This window comes from Ursus maritimus, unplaced genomic scaffold (assembly GCF_017311325.1).
Source record: "Ursus maritimus isolate PB19 unplaced genomic scaffold, ASM1731132v1 scaffold_31, whole genome shotgun sequence".
NCBI lineage: Eukaryota > Metazoa > Chordata > Mammalia > Carnivora > Ursidae > Ursus > Ursus maritimus.
In genome coordinates, this window is record NW_024425675.1 from 32370814 (window position 1) to 32390239 (window position 19426).

Here is a 19426-nt window from a genome sequence, read left to right on the forward strand (position 1 = left end):
GGCGGCCCCTCGCTCACAAGCGCTGATGGCCCCGCAGCTTATAAGTGTCTTTCCCAGGAAAACAATGTTCCGGGAGGCACTTTGATGCCCCTGCGTGCGCCCCGTGCGTGAGCCCCATCTGTGCGCCCCTGTGCGTGTGCCCCCATGCGTGCGCCCCGTGCGTGCACCCCGTGCGTGGACCCCCCATATGTGGACCCCTGTGCGTGTGCCCCCATGCGTGCGCCCCGTGCGTGCACCCCGTGCGTGGACCCCCCGTATGTGGACCCCTGTGCGTGTGCCCCTGTGCGTGCGCCCCGTGCGTGCGCCCCGTGCGTGGACCCCCGTGCGTGGACCCCCGTGCGTGTGCCCCCGTGCGTGCGCCCCGTGCGTGCACCCCGTGCGTGGACCCCCCGTATGTGGACCCCTGTGCGTGTGCCCCTGTGCGTGTGCCCCGTGCGTGCACCCCGTGCGTGGACCCCCCGTATGTGGACCCCCGTGCGTGGACCCCCGTGCGTGCGCCCCGTGCGTGCGCCCCGTGCGTGGACCCCCCATATGTGGACCCCTGTGCGTGTGCCCCCATGCGTGCGCCCCGTGCGTGTGAGCCCGGCACAGCGCCCACCAGTGGATTTGAGTCTGTCGGCCCAGGTCACCTTCCGGCCTTTCCTTCCTTTGCTTCTCCTCTTGCCAGCTTCGTAACTTGGCACAGCGCCTGTCCTCAGGCTTCAGAGTCTGTGTCCGTGAGGAGGCTGACCTCCGTGCCACGTCACGGGGCCGCGTGAACAGCAGATGGGTGCGTACACGGAGAGCGTCTGCAGGGCGCGGTAAGAATGAGGCGTCGGGCTCACGTCTGTTCCTGCGGTAACATCACGTGCTTGGGCGTGTGCGTCGTTTTGTGACAACGTGTCGTGAACGCAGAAATACCGGGGTAAGTTCTGGGGCTGGCGGAGGAAAGGGCGCTTTCCCGAGACTCGACCCCTTTGCTCTCCGAATGTTCCTGAGATGTCAGGTTCTGGAATCGGAGGCTGCGTCCATGTGCCGGAAGCAGGGAAGGGTCTCTGCAGTCGTGCTTGCAGAAGCCTGTGGTGAGAGACCGAGGCGCTGAAGCCCCAGAGATGTGGTGGTGGCTTCTCTGTTAAGTCCTGGGAGTGGAAATCGTCCCAGATGCTTACCACTTACTTGACTGCGTTTACTTCCCACTGGTGGGGATGTGAGCCTGGCCAGTAGTAGCAAACTGTAGTTGTGTTCGTGGAAACTTAGAGGAGGTAGGTCCTCTGGGGTCACACAGCATGATTACCTAGGGGTGATCTGATGATCTGATACCCAGGTGGGATCGCGTGAGGGCTAAGCAGCAGGTGCGCATGCTGTCCTGGTGAAGCCACCGGCCGTCGGGAGCATTCCTCCTGAGGCCAAGCTGGTGCGCACCTTTTGTCTTCGTCTCTTGGCTTGAGTCCCTCTGCGACTTGCCTGTGATTGCAGCATTAGCCACACATAGCCACGTATTCTCTTCCTTCTGTGTGTCTGAGCGCAAAGATCGCATCTCCGCATGCTGAGAATTGCCGGAATGATTCCCATTCCTGTGGCTCCATCCTGGCGTTGCACCGGAGGCTGGTGGATGGGTCCAGCGTTCTCTCCGCCGTTGCTCAGCTTACGGTGTCCGATCGTGAAAGCACAGCGTTTTGAACTCTCTGGGAATTCTACTCACCAGGGTCATGTTTTCAGTCTCTAACCTACTTTAATCTACTGGGACTTCGTATTTCCTAGGAAGGTGTTAATGGAGGGAAAGGCTCGATGGGTTAATAATTAAGGGAACGCAAGCCAAACCAGCAGTGAGGAATGGCTTTTACCCATTAAGCCGGGAGCAGCTTTAAGGTTGACGACAGTGTCGGCCTGGGTGTGCGGAAGCGGGGCTGCCGGGAGGCGGCGGCCTTCCCTGCTGCCAGAAGCACAAGGTTTGAGGCGCCTGGGTCTGCCCCACAGCTGTGTCTCAGGGCCGCCCGCCTCTGTTCTCCCCGCTCTTGCCTGTGCAAGGGGAGGGTGGGCACACCTGTCTCCCAGCGTTGCCGGGAGGAATACTTAACACACATAAAATGTTTGGAGCAGCATCCTGCGTGGAAACAGTGCAACATGCGTGTCGGGTGAATCAAAGCACGATACTTCTGGACAATACAATGTTATTTAGGCTGCACTAAAATCTTAAGTGCATATGCTCTCTGGTTCTTCAGTTCCTTTTCTGGACGTGTGTCTCACAGTAATATTTCTACTTACGTAAAAGTGAAATAAAACAAATGATTGTATGTCCTTGTTCCCGAATACTGTCCACAGTTGCGACGGGTCGGTTCACTGGTGCATGCGGTGTTTGTCCTCCGTGGGTCCCACACGTGCGCACAGCAGGACCCACACGATCCGCTGGGGGGCGGCCGAGTTGCAGAGACTGTGCCTGTCATGCTTCTGCTTTTCTTTGAGTGCAGATGGGTTTGTGCGTGCACACGCTTCCGGAAGTGCACCTGAGAGGGTCTCTGGTGGCGGCTGCCTGTGAGGCAGGGGTGGGTGGGGCGAGGATGCACACGTGCCCTTGCGTTCACTGTGACTTCCGTTGCTGCGCTTGACTCGTTCACAGGAAAGACTTGCTCGTGCTTCACACACATCATTGGTTCTAAAGTTTCCTCAGAAGAACGGTGTGCAGTGGACTAAGGAGAGCTGGTGTCTGAAGCCAGAGGTGGGGGAGGTGTTGGGAAGGGGGACGGGCTGGTGTCCACGTCTGGGCAGGGGCTGTGCTGTGGGTCTGGGTTAAGCCCCACAGGGACGCCGACGACTGGGTTAACATCCCCGTGCCTCTGCTTCTGGTCTGTCAAGGGGAGGATGGTGGGTCCAGGCAGGTTTGTGTGTTGCTGAGCCCATGTGTGCAGAGATCTCGAGACAGCTGGGCTCGCAGAGGCGTCAGCGGAGGACAGCTCTGTCATCGGAGGCGGGCTGTCTGCGGAGCCGTTCCTGCAGGGCTGCTGAGACGGTGAACGGGAAGGCCTTGTCCGGCAAGGTGGCTGACGAGCCAAGGATCGTGTCCCAGGGCTTCTGTTCTGCCTTTTCGAGTCTCCTTTGCCTGCAAAGGAAAGAATCCGGGCGTCTGAGTGTTTTCTGACCAGCGAGGGACTCTATTAAATGCAAGCGCATAGCAGCAGATCTAAGCAATGCGAGATGGGTGTCCTTGGTTCACATTTTACGTGAGTCTGCCCAGTTTTCCGTGGTATCTTTGTAAATGTGACTGAAGACCCTGGTAGCAAACGCAGCCCAGAAGTGGCCCAGTGAGTCTTGTTCCTCGCCTGCTGTTCTTGAACGTAGGGAAGCAGGGCCTGTCACTAAGACGGCAGAACCCGTGTCCTTGAATCGTAGAGGAGCTTTCCCTCCCAGAGCTCGCGGGCAGCACGTCTTGGTTGCCGCCTGGCCCTTACTTGGGCCGAGTCATGGCCACGCCTGCATTTTGCTTCCGTGCGGCTTTCCACAACAAAACACGTGCGCCTTTGAACCCTGCTGTTCACTGTGTCTGTGTCCCGGGGCTGTCGTAAGTGCCTCAGGCTAGGGGGGCATGGAAACGGGGAAGCTGTTGTCTCGGGGTCTCGGGCTGTCTGCAGGCGGTGTCTGGTAGAGTGTCTGCTCCAGGCCTTCCCACTGCTGGCACCCAATCTGTGCCTCCGTGGCTGGAGATATGGCACCGCGTGGCCACTGCATCACATGCCATCTCTGTCTCTTCCTCTTATAAGGACACTGGTCATTGGATTAGGGGCCCGCCCCACTCCATCCAGTGTGACCTCTTCTCAACCAACGACCTCCACAAATACTCTCTTTCACATTAATAAGGTCACAGTCGAGGTCCTGGGACCAAGACCAGTCATAGGTTTTGGGGACACAACCCACAGCGGGTACCGAGCCTCCTGATTCCTGACTGTCACGTCGTGTTTTGCAGAGGACAGAAGTGCGGGGTCGGGAGTCCTGTTGGCACAGGGCTCCCGCGGGGCTCCTCCTTTCACTTTAGAGAGCAAGTTTAGGTTCCAGTGCTCAGGGCTCTTTTCCAGGTAGCTCCACACGGACCTTCTAACGTGGGCAGAGTTTTCTTCTGTGTCTGGTTGGTCCTACCTTTTTGATTTTTAGCAGATGAACAATTCAATTTCCAGACTCTCTTACGCCTTCTTTTTGTTATTATTTATTTTTAGTTTTTATTTGAGATGTAATTGACGTGTAGCATAGGCTTCTTCTTAAAACACACCAGTTACTTGATTCAGGTGAGACCTCCTTTTGTACATTTTAACTTTTATGTTTCTCTGTTTATGTTTTTAGGTTCATTATAAATCTTGACACTATTTTAAAGCCAAACAGCAACCTTCTGCTTATTGTCCAACTTTAAGATTGTAAAGCAATGCTACACATGCGTGTATAGAAAATTACAGGAGCAAGCGTGTTCACCTAAATCGTGCTCTCACTTAGCTCATGGCTCACATGCAAGGGTCGTTGGGTACGGGGATAAAATTCATGATCTTGGAATTATTGCATCTGTTCAGTAGTCGACAGACTGTCTCTCCAAGGGAAAGGATGCAGCACTGAACAGAAGGAAACCCACTTGCCCTCAGGAAGCTGAGGCTGATGGGCGAGGCACCTGCCGTGCGGACAAGAGTTGGGGGTGTGCTGTTTGATGGGGTGATGAGTCCTTACAGATCTGAGCTGCCCTGGAGGGCAGTGCGGGAGGAAGGCGTGGGGACGTCTGCTGCAAGAGCACTGCAGGTAGAGAGGCAGGAGCAGGTGCAGAAACCCCCAGGCAGGAGAGGGCTGGGTCCCGGAGAAACGGCCGGGGGCTAGTGCGGAGTGAGTGGGAGGCGTGGGGCTCACGGGCCATGGAGGAAACAGAGGCAGTGAACCTGTATTTCTTCCCCTGACCCTACAACACCCTACAGAACACCAGTCAGCCAAAAACCTTCCCTAAGAGCTGGTCATCCAGCACGGTGTAGCATGACTCTCATTTCAGATTCTTAACCACGGCATGCGTCCACACGGGGCACGTCTGAGCTCGGACCCTTACCCGCGGCGTGTGGCTGGACGTCCGAGCTCAGATCGTTACCCGCGGTACACGTCCGCACCGGGCACGTCCAAACTCAGATCCTTACCCACAGCGCGTGTCCGCACAGGGCACGTCCGAACTCGAGGTGGGAGCAGCAGAATCTCCACCGATTCTGCTTCCTGCTGTCATCGGTTCTTGGAGACCTTGTTCTCCCCGTTAGTCGCTTCCCACACTGGAAAATCTGACCCAGAGAGGGAGGGGCAGAGAAGGAATCAGACGCTCTTCTTACTGACTGCAGGCCTTCACGCTTCTATCCCAGAAACCCGGAGGTAGAGTTAGTGACACAGACATCTTGTGGACAGAGCAGAAGCCTTCCCCGGCGAGCCAGATCGCGGGGCGGGTGGCATTCAGGTCGCATTCGGGGGCCGGTGGGTCCCCATCGTGGCTAGCTCCCTTCAGCATGTGTTTGTGTGTCCCTTTGGCGACAGCAGCCTGTTTGCTTCTGCCCGTTCAGACACACCTGCTCTTTCAGGCCAACGGATGACAGCAACCAGCCCCCGGGCCGGGGCGTCCTCTCCATGCACGGGCTGACCTATGGCGTCATCCGGGTAGACTCCGAGGAAAAGCTGTCTGTGCTCACCGTGCAGGACGTTGGCCTCGTGATGCCTGGAGGTGAGTGTGGGTGCCGGGCTGCAGATGGCATGGGGCGTTGAGGCAGGAACCCCAGCCGTGGCCGGTGGGCTGGTCCATTGTTAGCACATGCCTTCCCGCCCGGCTCCCCGTGCCCCTCTGGCATGAACGCAGACGGGACACTTAAATTCCTTAAAGCTTTGTGATAATGCTCTCTCTCCTGTGAAAGAATATTCAGGAAGCTTCCAAGGGCGTCTGTGCTCCTCTCATGCTGGGACCCCAGAGTCCTCTTCCCCAGGGGCGCCGGGGGCCCTGCTGCACCCCTGCAGCCCCCGGGAGGCTTCTCCCCCTGCAAGCGGTCCCCACAGGCTGGATAAGGCTGGGCACCCAGGCTGGCCGCGGACGGTATGAAAACCCATCGGTGGGGCTCTGGAGGGTCGGCAGTGCTCGTTGTAGCGGAAGAGCCTGTTTTTGAAAGTCATGGACCTTTTGCACAAATGAGCACACGCAGTGGTCAGGGCACTGCAGCCATCGCTGGACATCCACCCCACCTCCCGAAACGCCGGCTCCGGCTCTTGGACGGACCTGAGGTCTGCGGCGGGAACATGGGGCGTGTGCCATATGAAAGCACCGCGGGCAGCCGGGGACCCTGGGCTTCCTCCATGCGGCCTCCTCGTATCCAGACGGCAGAAGTCACTCCCCTTAAATACGATTCCCATGTTGAGTTATGCACTGATATCACAACAGTGGAACTGGGTGTTTTCCTACAACGTGAAGATTCATGACTCACTTCAGGGAAAACGAGTCCCCGGCCCACTTGTATATTCGCATTTATGTTCCAGTGCTGTTTCTGTTCACCTGCTCTCACTCCTACTTGGTCATTAGTTCCCTGTCCCTGTGCCCATCCCCCGTCTCTCTGTGTCTCTGTCCCCCCATCCCTCGGTCCCCTTTCTGTCTCTCCGTCCCCTCTCCCCAATCCCTCTGTCTCTCTCTGTTTCCCTCGCCCTCCCTTCCTCATCTGTGTCTCTGTCTCCCTCACCCCCCGTCCCTCTCTGACATGACCCATGTGTCTTGTTTTGCTTTCAGCCATCATGTGTTCGGTGAAGCCGGATGGCGTCCCTCAGCTGTGTAGAACAGACGAGATTGGGGAGCTCTGCGTGTGCGCCATTGCAACAGGCACGTCCTATTACGGCCTGTCGGGCATGACCAAGAACACCTTCGAGGTAGGTTTGTGGGGGTGCGCTCCCTCCAGGTGTGCTCTGCAGGTGACCCTTACAGGTGCACAGACATGAAAGAGAAGGTTTTGTTTTCTCAATAAAACGTATTCATTGTAACTAAAATGGTCGCACATTTTGCTGCTAATTGTATAATTTTCAGTAAATTTGGCTTATCAGAGTTTCTCACCTTGTAGCCAGTGTTGGAAAAGGGCAAGAATCGTTTCTTTAGAAAGGGCCTTTTGTATATATTGCTGTTCCTAGTTTTGCCCGTTTCCTAAGTGCCGCAGCCGAGGGTCGAGGGACGGGGCCGAGCACACCTGTCCCGGCCTTGCTGGGGCCGCTCCTGTGGCCTGCCTGCCGAGGCCAGGCTTGGCCAGGTGTGAACAGATGCACACAGCAGGAGCCAGTGTGTGCGCACACACGTGCGTGCGAGGTGTCCACACACGTGGTGGCTTGCGGTTAGCGCACTCACTGGCCTCACACGCGCGCGGCCCGGCAGTAAACTCCGTGTCACTCTGCCTGCTCCCAGAGCTGGTATCTCACCTGCCAGGTGGTGCCTGACTGTGGGAGGGACACACGTTGATGACATCACGTGGGAAACGGGTTCGTTTGGGGACTCGTCCCTTACAGTTTAGAACGTGATGCAATGTCGTGCCCTGTACAGGTGCCTTTGCTGAGTGTGGACTCGAGTTTCTAAAATGTCCCTGAAGCCCAGCTAGACCGTCTGCATAAAACCCATCTCTTCCGTGTGATTTTCCTGCAGGGTCTGAGGACCCAGGTGCAGACTGGGGGCACCGGGATTTGTTTCCTTTGTGTTTTTCCTTTCTGGTGTCGTCCTGATAGGGAAACGCTGATGAACAGGGATCACCCTACGACTTGTAGTACACGTCTTCGGTTTTCCGTTTATCACGTTGATGCTGGAATTTATAACAGAATTGATTAGTGTTCATTACACTGTCATAATGATCTCTGCTATCACATCTTAGGTTCAGAAGCCCTGAACGGCAACCGGTGGGCGGCCTTGCATGTGGGCAGTGGGGGAACGAAAGTTGGGGGGCGGGGGACGGGGCAGGGCCTTCCGCAAGGAGACGCCGCTAGACTAACACTGGGCCGGTCGGCTCCAGGGGGGAGGGCGCAGGTGGGCTGGGCACCCCCCCCCGGCACTCACCCCTTGTGTGTCCGCAGGTGTTCCCCGTGACAAGCTCAGGGGCCCCGGTCAGTGAGTACCCCTTCGTAAGGACAGGCCTGCTGGGTTTTGTCGGCCCTGGGGGGCTCGTCTTCGTGGTGGGCAAGATGGACGGGCTGATGGTGGTCAGCGGGCGCAGACACAACGCTGACGACATCGTTGCCACAGCTCTGGCCGTGGAGCCCATGAAGTTCGTCTACAGGGGAAGGTGGGTGTGCCCTGTGTGAATTCGGCACTCGGTTTGACACTACGCTTTTTATATGAAATTATACCAATTCCTTAAGCTGGTGGGACTCAGCTACCTTTGACATTCCAACTAGTTCTGAGTGTTCAGTTTTATAGAAATTTCCTAAACTCCATACATGTTTTCATCATTTCTCCTCTGTGTTAAGTAAAAATAATATCTGCGTGAGAAGGGGCCCCCTGGGGTCCACGTCCCATGATGCCGCGTTTCCCAAGAGAGAGGCAGGCTCTGGGGTCCACGTCCCACGATGCCGCGTTTCCCGAGAGAGAGGCAGGCTCTGGGGTCCACGTCCCACGTTGCCGCGTTTCCCGAGAGAGAGGCGGGCTCTGGGGTCCACGTCCCACGATGCCGCGTTTCCCGAGAGAGAGGCGGGCTCTGGGGTCCACGTCCCACGATGCCGCGTTTCCCGAGAGAGAGGCAGGCATGTTTGGCAGAAACCAGTTGTCCCAAACAGAGCATTCCTACCGTGTGGCAGGCACGGCCTCACAGGTGCAAACTCATGATGTGGGTTGTGGGGCTTCCTCGACCTCGGCAGGCCCGAGCTGCCTGTCCCGCGATTCCCGTTCGGGCCAATGACGACAAGCTCCTGGTGGCAGAATGCTACTTCCCGGCACGTCTCCAGTGTGTGCCCCTGCGCCGTCCCCTCTCTGTCCCCGCAGGATAGCCGTGTTCTCAGTGACCGTCCTGCACGACGAGCGGATTGTGATTGTGGCCGAGCAGAGGCCGGACTCCACGGAGGAGGACAGCTTCCAGTGGATGAGCAGAGTGCTTCAGGTAGCCCTCCCCGCCCTGCAGAGTCTCCCCTGCTTCGTGCCAGCTTCCCTTGACCGTCGGTTTGGACGTGGCCGGCCCTCCGCTACTGGGCTCCTGTGCTCCCTGGCCGTCACCCCACTGGGTCAGAAATTGCACCGACCGGGAAACGTATAACTGCGTGGACCAAGGTTGGGGATCAGGGCTCTGCCAGACTGGCTCCCCCCATTCCCTTGGGGGTGTCACAAGTCATGGCTTTTCTTCTCATTTTGAGAGTGTATTATCTTGTTCCAAATTTCCTTTCTTAGTGTGTGCGGTATTCCACAAATCCCACATAAGATTACTCGGTTTGGAGAGGTAGCCCTTCTCTTGGCATCTTCACCCCACTCACGTGTAGGAGACAGTAGTCTACACAGTCTGAGTATTTGCTTCCCGTCCATCTGTAATACCTGTTCTGATGTGGTTCCCTCTCTGACTTTCCAGGCAATCGACAGCATACATCAAGTTGGGGTTTATTGCCTGGCCTTGGTTCCAGCAAACACCCTCCCCAAAACCCCGCTTGGTGGGATCCACTTGTCAGAAACGAAGCAGCTCTTCCTGGAGGGCTCACTTCACCCCTGCAATGTCCTGATGTGCCCCCATACCTGTGTCACAAATTTGCCTAAACCTCGACAGAAGCAACCAGGTAGGGCTCATGGGCTGGAGGGTTGTGCGGAGTCCGGTGGCTCTTGGGAACTGGGAGCTGTGGGCGCCATGCCTGTCAGGGGTGTTCAGCCCTTGTCTTTTCCTGGTCTGCGTGTTCCCAGGGTGTGACCCCGCCCCACCTGAGGGTGCAACACTAGGGCTCTGCTGGGACAGCAGGGAGCCGGGCAGGTGCAGAACGCTGGGAAGGAGCTCCTGGGTCTGGCCGGGGGCGTTTTTCCAGGCACAGAGCCTTGCAACCTGGGTTTACTTGTGCACACGTTACAATAACATCTGTTTCACGTGGCTAAGTTAGGGGTCAAAGTAGCTAACCTGTGGAGAAGCTGCTTGGAACATGCGAGGAATCCTACAAATTTATTCGCGATGTAGTTACAAGAGTGAATGTGTGTTTAGCACTTGTGGCTTGGGGATGTGTAATTATCCATTATCTGACTTTGTCTTCCTGGCAACTAATCGATCGCGCTCCTCAGGGTTGCACACAGTTTTCCGTGAAAGGGGATTGATCACAAGACTGAGGACGGTGAAGGTTCAGCTCTTCTGCCAGCGACTGACAGGAGGTGCCAGGGGCGCGGAGGTGCCAGGGGCGCGGGGGCGGCAGGGGTGCGCAGTCAGGCTGTGTTCTAGAACGAAAGAGGGAACACCTGGCACGGTGGCCACGGTTTCCACGTGTTGCACACACGAACTCCTCTCTTCTCATGGGGCCTGCGTGGTGGGCACTCTTCTGTCCCCGTTTCACATGCGACACGTTCAGGGATTGACCCAATAGCTGTGTGTCCACCCAGCTCAGCGTGGCCGCGGGCAGAGTTGATGGAGTCAGCCAGAGGCGGTTGGGTCACCACGGGGCGCAGTCCACTTGATGGTAAACGCAGGGACTGAGGCCCAGGCCCCTAAGAGAGATTGGAGGAGAGCTGGGTGGTCCCGTGCGGTTGCGGTGTGGCTGCTGATGCTGCAGGAGGGCGGGTCACCCCTCGTGTAGAGCATGTGTTGACTTACATCCCTGGCTGTCACTCCCTGTGGTGCAGAGACAGTCCCATGTCCCGTGGTACATAGATGTGGCAGCATTTTGTTCTCTCCTCCCGTGAGGAGTGGATTCTCGGGAAACGCGTACGGTCACTGTCTGCTTTCTGGGCACAGTAGCTCTGTGGTTTTCATCCGATTTCTGTGCTATTCCTGGTTTCCTTACATTCCAGATTCCCTTAACTAATACCCTCCTTATTCCTCTTTTCTTTCAGTCGCTAGTTTGTATCATTGTTGCAGGAAACTGTAAAGTTACAGCTGACAGTATCCATTTCCTTAAATTCAGTGGGCACACGGCTTCAAGTGGCGAGCCCCCCAAATACAACACATTGCCCTTCCGTGGGCATATTGAAAGGAGGAAGAATCACGTCGTTGGTCTCCTTTTATCTCAGGGCATAAACAGCGGTGGGAGGGGGAGAGCAGTGGCTCCGTCTGGGTGTGTGTGTGTCTGTGAGTGTAATGGATCGTGGCGGCGGGGTCACTCAGAGGTGACTACCCTCTCCCCGTCCCCCGCTCACCTCCATTCACCATCACACACCGCGACCCCGGGGCCTGGCCACCAGTGGTCCCAGAGTGGAGAAGCCCACGTGAAATCTGTGGGTCACAGTTCGTGAACCCAGGACAGGTGCTTACAGTGGGGGGTCGTCGGCAAGCTCGTGATACAGTTCCAGGGCTGCTGGGCTCAGTTTACCTGCCAGATGTCAAGAATCTGCAACCAGAGGAACCCGGCTGAGTGAAGAGGCCCACACCGTCTGCTCTGGGAGCAGCGTCAGGGCGCCTGAGGATGGCCTTCTTCCCTTGAGCAAGCCCAGAACGTATGAGTGGCGAGGGCTGGGCTGCTCGCATATTGCTGCTGCAACGGGGTGAACGAAGCTTCATGTGATTGATTTAAGGAAACAGTTCTTTAAGAAGGTATTTGGTGTCCTATCTGTTCTTGAAAGGTGATGTAATTCTGTGTCTGAAAAGAACTGTTTTTCACAAACACTCGTGGCAGCTGTGAGGTACTGGTCCACTTTCCTCCCTCAGCTGATGACCCATAATGGACCTCAGACAGATGGCATTTCCCCAAAGCCTCGGTTTCCCTAAGTGCAACGAAGGAGCTGGACGAGGTGATTACTAAGGCTCCGTTAGGATAGACACTTAACGACTGTGGACGAGTACTGGTTGGAGCCAAGGCAGACGTTTAGTAGGGCCATTTTTCCATGACGGTGTTGCTGGAAGCTTCAAGCAGAGCCCCTAAAATTGAGATAATTTGTAGACAACCTAATTGCCTCTTTACTGGATGGATTCATATTTGCTCAACTAACAACTCCGTGTGTTTGAGTGTCTTAACTGAGCACAAGTGTTAAAAGACCTTTAACCCATGAGTCCGGCCAGCAGCAATGTTACAAACATTGAGAAAACCCCGGGGGTTAACAGTCCCTGGGATACATTGTATTGGAGCTGCGGAAGGGGAGCAGGGAGGAGCCCGCTCCAGGGTTCAAATCAGGAGGCAGTGAACTGTGTAAGGGTGTCCGCACACACACCCACCTCATTCGACAAGGCGGGGAAACCCTCGGTCCTTGGTAGGGGGACAGATTTTGTAAATAAATGGCACAGGAAAGCACCTGTCTCCAAAAAGTGTTTGGAAAAAGATAATTCTTAAATCCACGTGGGAGAGAGACATGTAAGGTCCGAGCTTCCCATCCAGACAACTCCGGCAGAGACAAATGTCGAGGAAGGCGGGACCGCCTGCTGGCACCCCGGAGCAGTGCTTCCACCCTCGCTTGAATTCTTAAAAAAAATTACCGAGAATACTTCAAGTGAGTTTAGGCCAGAGTGGCTTCCCAGGACTGTCCTGCCCACCTTGGTCACCGAGGAGACCTCAGGACACTTCACCCACAGACCCCAAGGCAGGAAGCGAAGGGCCCGTCGGCAGGGCTCCCCGGCGAGCCTCAGCTCCGTCCGCACGGCAGCTGCGCTCAGTGCGCGTGCACCATGCTGCCTCGTTTTCTTCTCGTTTTGTTAAATATGAAATCATCATCCCTTCTTCAGAATTTCTGTACTGTGAGCTAAGAGAAGAAAGTTCACACACGACAATGCAAACATAACGGGGTGGAGTCTGTGAGGCGTGTTCTGTGATGACACGGAAGCCAGTATCAGGGCTCCTAGAGATTGCGTAAGGTGAAGATTTCAGTCCTGCCTGGAAGCCCCGGCCTTCTCCTGCGTCGCTGTGATGGTGCCTAGTTTATGTTAGCCCAGGTCCGGATGGCCACGTGTCTGCAGAGAAGAATGGGGCCTGCTGCCCTGGACAGTCCCCTGCGGGTGTCACCCCTGCCCTGCCCATCCTCCCAGGGCGGGCTGGAGCCCGGGGTACCTGGCAGCCGCTGGCCCCCACCCCTCAGCCCGCGTCTAAAACTTTCTGAGCTGTGATAAACAGCTTTTCGTGTGTGATAACACAGTGCAACAATGTCCCGATTTAGAAGCCTGTAAGTCGACCTTCGGTAAAGGGTTAGTAAGAACTTTATTCGGTGGTGACTGGTATCTTGGTTATTTCTACTGCCTTCTTTAAACTCCCTCCCTGCCTCCCCTCCTCACCTCCATCTCACGTGCACTCACGCAATGGCACGGTCTCCTGGAACGGGGAACCCTCCCCTCTTCAATGTGAGTATGTGTGTGAGATGAAAACACAGTGAATGATAGCAATTTGAGAAACCTAGAGGGTGCCTAGAGTTTCTTGTAGTTAGAAATTTTGCAAGAATTTCTGCAATTCTTTAAGAAACTTGTTTCTTTCATTGAAAAGAAAGCTATCAGAGTAGATTGTATCTGCCTTTCTCCTGTGAAAAGAGCATTGGTAATCGAGTCCGTAACAGTGGTGTAAGAGGAACTTTGAACAGGAGCCTCTTGGCTCCGTTGTCTGCCTCTCCGTGGGCCTGGCTGACAGCCCAGAGCGTTCCGTCCGTGAGGTGGACAGTGGCCGTGTCTGAGCCTTTAGCAGTGTTCTTCCCTGCGTTACAGGACGTATTCGTAAAACACGGGCAGCACTTTGTGTCCGCAGTCACTCAGACGGCCGCTCGGCGACACTGGCCAGCACCATACGCGTGATCTGGAGCCCTGAGGGCGTGGCGGGGAGGCGCATCTGTGTTGATTCCTTGTCAGTCTTGTGCGTTATTTCTCCCAGACAGTAATGTGCATAGGTCCCAACATTCCTCCAACTGGAGAATATTGGCAGTGGGATTTGGCGAAAGCCTTGTTAAGGAACTGTAATCGAGACCTGTTCGAGTTTGCCATCATTCTCATTGTTGGGACACCATGGAAACCCTGTTGTAATAAGATTTTCTCAGAGCCTGGCCTTTGAAAGGGTTTCCCCAGGGTGAGCACCACGTGGGAGGGCCTGTTGTGAGTTCACCTGATTCCTCATGTTCTTTCCAGAAATCGGCCCTGCCTCTGTGATGGTGGGGAACCTGGTGTCTGGGAAGAGGATCGCACAGGCCAGCGGCAGAGACCTGGGCCAGATTGAAGACAACGACCAGGCCCGCAAGGTGAGCGCGAGGCCGGGCTGCTCTCCGAGCCCTGTGCCCACGGGCTGCTGCGTCATGGGCTGCCAGTCCCGTGTATACCGTGGGCCTCTTGTGTCCTGCCCCCTTGGTCCAGCAGACACACTGTATCACCTCACAAGGAAGATGCATCTCTTGGAGTTGGGCATCCAGTGGTACTTGCTTCTCCTCTTCCCACCAGCCCTGATTTAATGCCCAGACGGCCTCACGGCAACCTGGGGCAAGGCTTCAGAACCCAGTGGGGAACCAAGCGTCCTTAACATGTCCTTGGGGGCTGGAGGAGAGATCTGGGGCCGCATCCACCTTACACATCGCTGGGCTCGTCTCCCCGTTATAACCGCTCAGACTTGAGGGCGCTGATGAGTCACCAAGTGATGGCCCCAGTCTCTGTGAGCTACCAGGAAATGTGACAAGATCAACCACTTCGAATATTGCCGGTTTGGTAACAAATAGAATTACATTCATTGAAAGCACTTGGTCCCCATGTTCCCACCTCAGAATACATTTCTATTAATGAAGTAGATTGAGGGATATGCCTGGGTGTTTCCTGTGACCGGACATGAGGTGGGGCTGATCTTTTTTTCGCTGTCGTAGACCGAGTCCATGTGTTGCTTACAATCTTTGTGGTTGGCAATGCCATTGAATGACCTTGGGGAGTGACTGTTCTGAATAGCAAATAGAAGAGAGCCCGTTTTAAGAACAGGGTAGATCTCGTTCTGCCGTTCCAGCCCCCAGAAATCACCCTCTTCTGGAAGCCCAGGAGAAGGGATTTTTCTGTGTTGGCTGCTCCATCTGTCAGGGGAATGCCGTTCTCCCAGCCCGGGCAGATGGCAGGACACGTCCCTGACCAGGCATCACGCCACCTCCCTGTCACTGGCACGTCCAGATCGGGTGCAGTGCATTCCAAGTCGTCCAGGGAAAACCCCGTAAGCCTGGCTTAGTCTCCCAATTTTGTTTGACAGGGATGTCCTCATTCCTCTGTGGGAGAGCGGGCTGTTCTGAGCCACCCTGACAGCACTGAGACGATGGGATGTCAGTGTGACCGTGGTCTGTTCGGATGAAGCTAACGGCTGTGCTTTCTTCCAGTTCCTGTTCCTCTCGGAGGTCCTGCAGTGGAGGGCGCAGACCACCCCCGACCACGTCCTGTACACGCTGCTCAACTGCAGGGTGAGCTCGCGGCACGCGAATCTCGCGCTCGCCCCCGGCGGCTTTCTCTTCCTCCCGCTCAGTCCTTTCGCTTCAGTGTCATGTGTCGTCCTTCTCATTTATGTGTGCCTTTTCACATAATTTTAGCGATTTTTTTTTTGTGATATCCCCCCCAAAATAGGGAACAGTTCAGATCTATTAGATATTTTTGTCTCTACTTTTATTAGTAAACTACTTTTCTGTAAGTAGAAAGTGAGGGTTTCACTGTAGACTTCCGTTCTGGAGAATGAAGGTCATTTCTGTGTTACAAGCTCAGTGAAAGTTTGTGTTGACATTTCACGTTGGAAAAGCAAACTCATCCAGTGCCGTTCCACAGTGGAGCTGGAGGATAAGACCTGAACTATGCAAGCAAATAGTAGTAACGATAAAAACTACATGTGAACGTCTTAATATACTTACCTTTTCTTTGCTCTGGAAATAAAGCCTGACAAGTAGGTTTAGGTCTTCCTTGCAAAATATCAAAATCTTCGTGTGCAAAGCTACCTCTTGCCATTTAGAATAATCGATTAGAGACAAGCAAAAGGCAATGCCAGCCCCATAACTGAGTTTCTCATCTGGACATCCAGTTATCAGACAAGTTTCCATGTGGTGCAGCTCCCGGAAGCCAGCTCAGGTCCTTACCGCCGATGTCCCGACCATCTCGAGTTGTCGTGTTCCTTGGATCTGTTCAAGGCGTCCCCCAAGAAGAGTCTTAGAAAGTGTTCCTGCCACCCTGGCCTCCGTCAGGGGCGTCTGCCCTTGGGCCCGTGGGGACCTGTTCCCTGGATTCACTGTCCTGTGCTCCCAGGTGCATGGCAGTGGGACGCGTTGCATCTGGGCTCCTGAGGATCCGAGCCCCTGGAATTGCCGGCTCTGCTTTTCTGCTCTTCCCTCCATTAGCTCCGTCCTCAGCCTGTCCATGCAGGAAAGACTCTGCTGTCCCCCACTCTGCTCACACCGCTGCCTTGCCGGTGGTCCTCGGCTCTGCAGTGCCACCCTAATTTCCCTGCCCTCCACATGTGTCCTGGAGACCGTCCTTCCTGTGGTCTCTCAGTGGCCCTGCGGAGATTTCCAGTATCCCCTCCAGAGGGACGACCCAGAGGGATGACCGTCCTCTGCCCCCGGGAGGGACATCTGCTCAGACCCCCCCTCACTGAAGTACTTCTGCCCCCTGCTTAGCTTCCCAGACGCTGCCGTGGTGTGGTGTGCTAGGTATGACGCGGTGTCCTCCGTAGACTCAAGCCGCGAGACAGCAAGGGGCAGGTCCTCATCATCCCCCAGCCCTCCCCAGCGCGGTGCCCGTGTTCTCTCCTACTTGCAGTGGGGTTGAGAAGGGAGGGTGAGGATCCGTGCCTGGATGCCCTGGAGCCATAAATAGGCAGCCAAAGGAGTTGGAGACCACCCTGCCGCACACACAGACTCAGAGATGCTGCGGGTGTGTTCATGGAGGACCTGTACCAGCAGGGAGGAAGACAGAGCTGTGCTCACCACATCCAACTGCGGGATGCCCGCGTGAGAGCAGAGCCCTCAGCTGGTCCCCTGGGGCGACGCCTGCACCCTGGGCTCCGCATGAGCTGCTCTGACCTGGGTGATGGGTGTCCCCATCCCTGACCCCGTGGCCATGGCCATCCGCATAGCTAGATGCTGGATCGTTGGGGGAAGATGAGTCACCAGAAGTGAGTCCCGCTTCGTTAGAGAGAACAGAAAATTGGATGGGGTGAGGAGGAGGTCGGAGCTGTGAGTGGGTCCGCCTGGAGAAAGGTTGCTTCGCGTGGCTGGCTTCCATTTGCACACAGCTCTGGACGTGCCCGCAGCGGCATGCTGAGCTAGTTGGTTGCCCGAGCCTCGGTGTTCATCCCCAGCCCCTCAGCCCCCCGCCCCCCCCGCAACATACGAGTGCCGGGCCGGGGCCAAAGGCTAGAACCGCCATCTTTATGGCTGTGGTCCCTAGTTTCCGCCTCAGGCACCCGCACAGGGCAGCACTACCCATACGAGGGTAGCACGAGCCACACACATAATTCTGTGTTTCCTAAAAGCAGTATTTTAAAAAGAAACTGGTGAAAAACTTACCTCGTGGATCCAAAATATTGTCAGGCCCGCATGTGGCCCCCTCATTTTCCTGATGGCCTCCGTCCTGCGAGGGGCATTCTGTCGGTCGTGCCTTTGGCGCCTTGACAAGGCTCCCGTGTGCCGCTGGACCGTTGGCTGCTGTGAGGCCAGCTTCCTGCTTGCTGCAGACAGATTGGTTCCTATGCTCTCCCCCCCTGCCAACGCCCTCGGGAGGTAAGGGATCTGCCAGATTTATAGTAGGAAGTGGGGCTCTAATTCATTGCAAATCACGGAAAGCTGCGCGTTAGAACTTCTTCCCATACAAAAGACCATCTGTTATTTTTTTTTTAACAGAAACATCAGCTAAATCTTTTTAAACTTTTTTTTTTACTTGTAGCAACTTCTTTAGAATTTTAAAGTATAAATCCTATTTGGCTTTTTCTGAATTCCTAGTGTTTTTTCATTCATTATTTAATTTCATGTAAAACTTCAAAAATGGTGCCTAAATTCACAATCCTTGACACTGAAATTTGTTGACTCAGGACAGGGGTTGGGTGGTGGAGACCCTGTCCTGCCACGCTGTCATGACCCCACCCGAAACCTCCTTTAGGAGAGGTCAGCCCTGATTTCCCCAGTGAGGTGGTTTATACCAGACTCTCCTGTGTTCATGGACACCTCGCCCTTTCCCGTGGATGTTGATGGGGGTCAGGCAGCTGGTGGCCAAGGATCACAGGCTGCCATTTTGTGGGCCGTGCACCTGTGGTCCTGCATTGTTCGGAGCCAACTCCAGTGGTGTTTCTCTGGAGGCGGGAGGTTGTGCGGGAACTCCCATACGGGAGCCTGGGGCCGCATGGGCTGGCGGGGGTTCCCTCGAGGCAGGGTCAGCCCACAGGGGAGGAGGGGGGAGACAAGCGCTGTGCTTGGCTGTGCTTGGCGGCCGGTGGCCCCGCGCTCCCTGTCCCAGCACAGCCCCTCCGGGCGGCTTGGGGCAGCATTGGTCTCCAGGCGTCCTGTGGATGAGTCCAGAGTCCGCCTCGCCCACAGGGCCTGCTGCGTGGGGTGGGGACTTTCCCGCTAAAATCCATGATTGGCATCGTGAACTGATTCAGAGGTGGCTAAAGATAAAGGGCAGCATCATACTGATTAAATTTCACCTTTTTTGAAGTGTGTCAGTGGGAATTGTCACACACCAGGGCCAGCACGTCTTTTCAGACACATTCGTGGCTGCTGGTTCTGAGCTGCAGGCAGGACTGGCCTCGGATCTCCTGGAACTGGGGAGAAGGTCGGCTCTGGAGGCAGGAGTGCTTGCCACCTGAGATAAGACAGGGGCGCCGTACCAGCGGCCGGAGGGTAGTGACAGAACAGCAGGGTCTAGCTCCGCGGGGACGGAAGGGTGAACCCCTTCTGCCAGCGCCGTCCCTGTGGCGTGCCACCACCTGCCAGCAACGCGGCCTGTCCCCACCTGACGGTCAGGAGGGGTGCTGGCTGCCCCCCAGGACGGGGGGGGTGGGACAGTCCCCACCACCGCCAGCACAGGGGTGGAGCTGGCCCTGGGTCCCCCCATCACTGTGCTCGTCTTCACTTTGAACTGCTGAAAGGACATTTGGGTCAAGAAGCACATTCATTTTGGCTCCGAGGCACAGGTGTGGTCTCCAGGAGTGGGAGCTCAGTGTCCGATGTTGGAGGGTCCAAGCTCTCGCGGTGTGGCTGCGTCTCCCGCTCCAGCCTCCTGGGGCTCTGTTTACCCCGCTTTGCCGCACTCTGCTGTGACTCTCCCATTATCTGACATTTTAACCTTCCTCAGAAGAGAGACAATGGAGGGAAACGTGTGCGACGAGAAGGTTCCGTTCAGAGACGCGTAAGCGGACCCTGTGCCCCGTAGGAGAG

At 55.9% G+C, this 19426-nt stretch overlaps 1 protein-coding gene across 4 annotated transcripts in view; it reads left to right on the forward strand.

Moving 5' to 3' along the window:
• DIP2C (disco interacting protein 2 homolog C) overlaps positions 1-19426 on the forward strand; it is a 387541-nt gene that overhangs the window by 300668 nt on the left and 67447 nt on the right. For all 4 annotated transcript variants that reach the window (XM_040645478.1, XM_040645479.1, XM_040645480.1 and 1 more), the window contains 7 exons: positions 5556-5695; positions 6740-6876; positions 8056-8264; positions 8960-9074; positions 9534-9735; positions 14181-14290; positions 15392-15472. In XM_040645478.1, coding sequence (XP_040501412.1) covers positions 5556-5695; positions 6740-6876; positions 8056-8264; positions 8960-9074; positions 9534-9735; positions 14181-14290; positions 15392-15472 — 994 coding nt within the window. The remainder of the gene's footprint in view (positions 1-5555; positions 5696-6739; positions 6877-8055; positions 8265-8959; positions 9075-9533; positions 9736-14180; positions 14291-15391; positions 15473-19426) is intronic.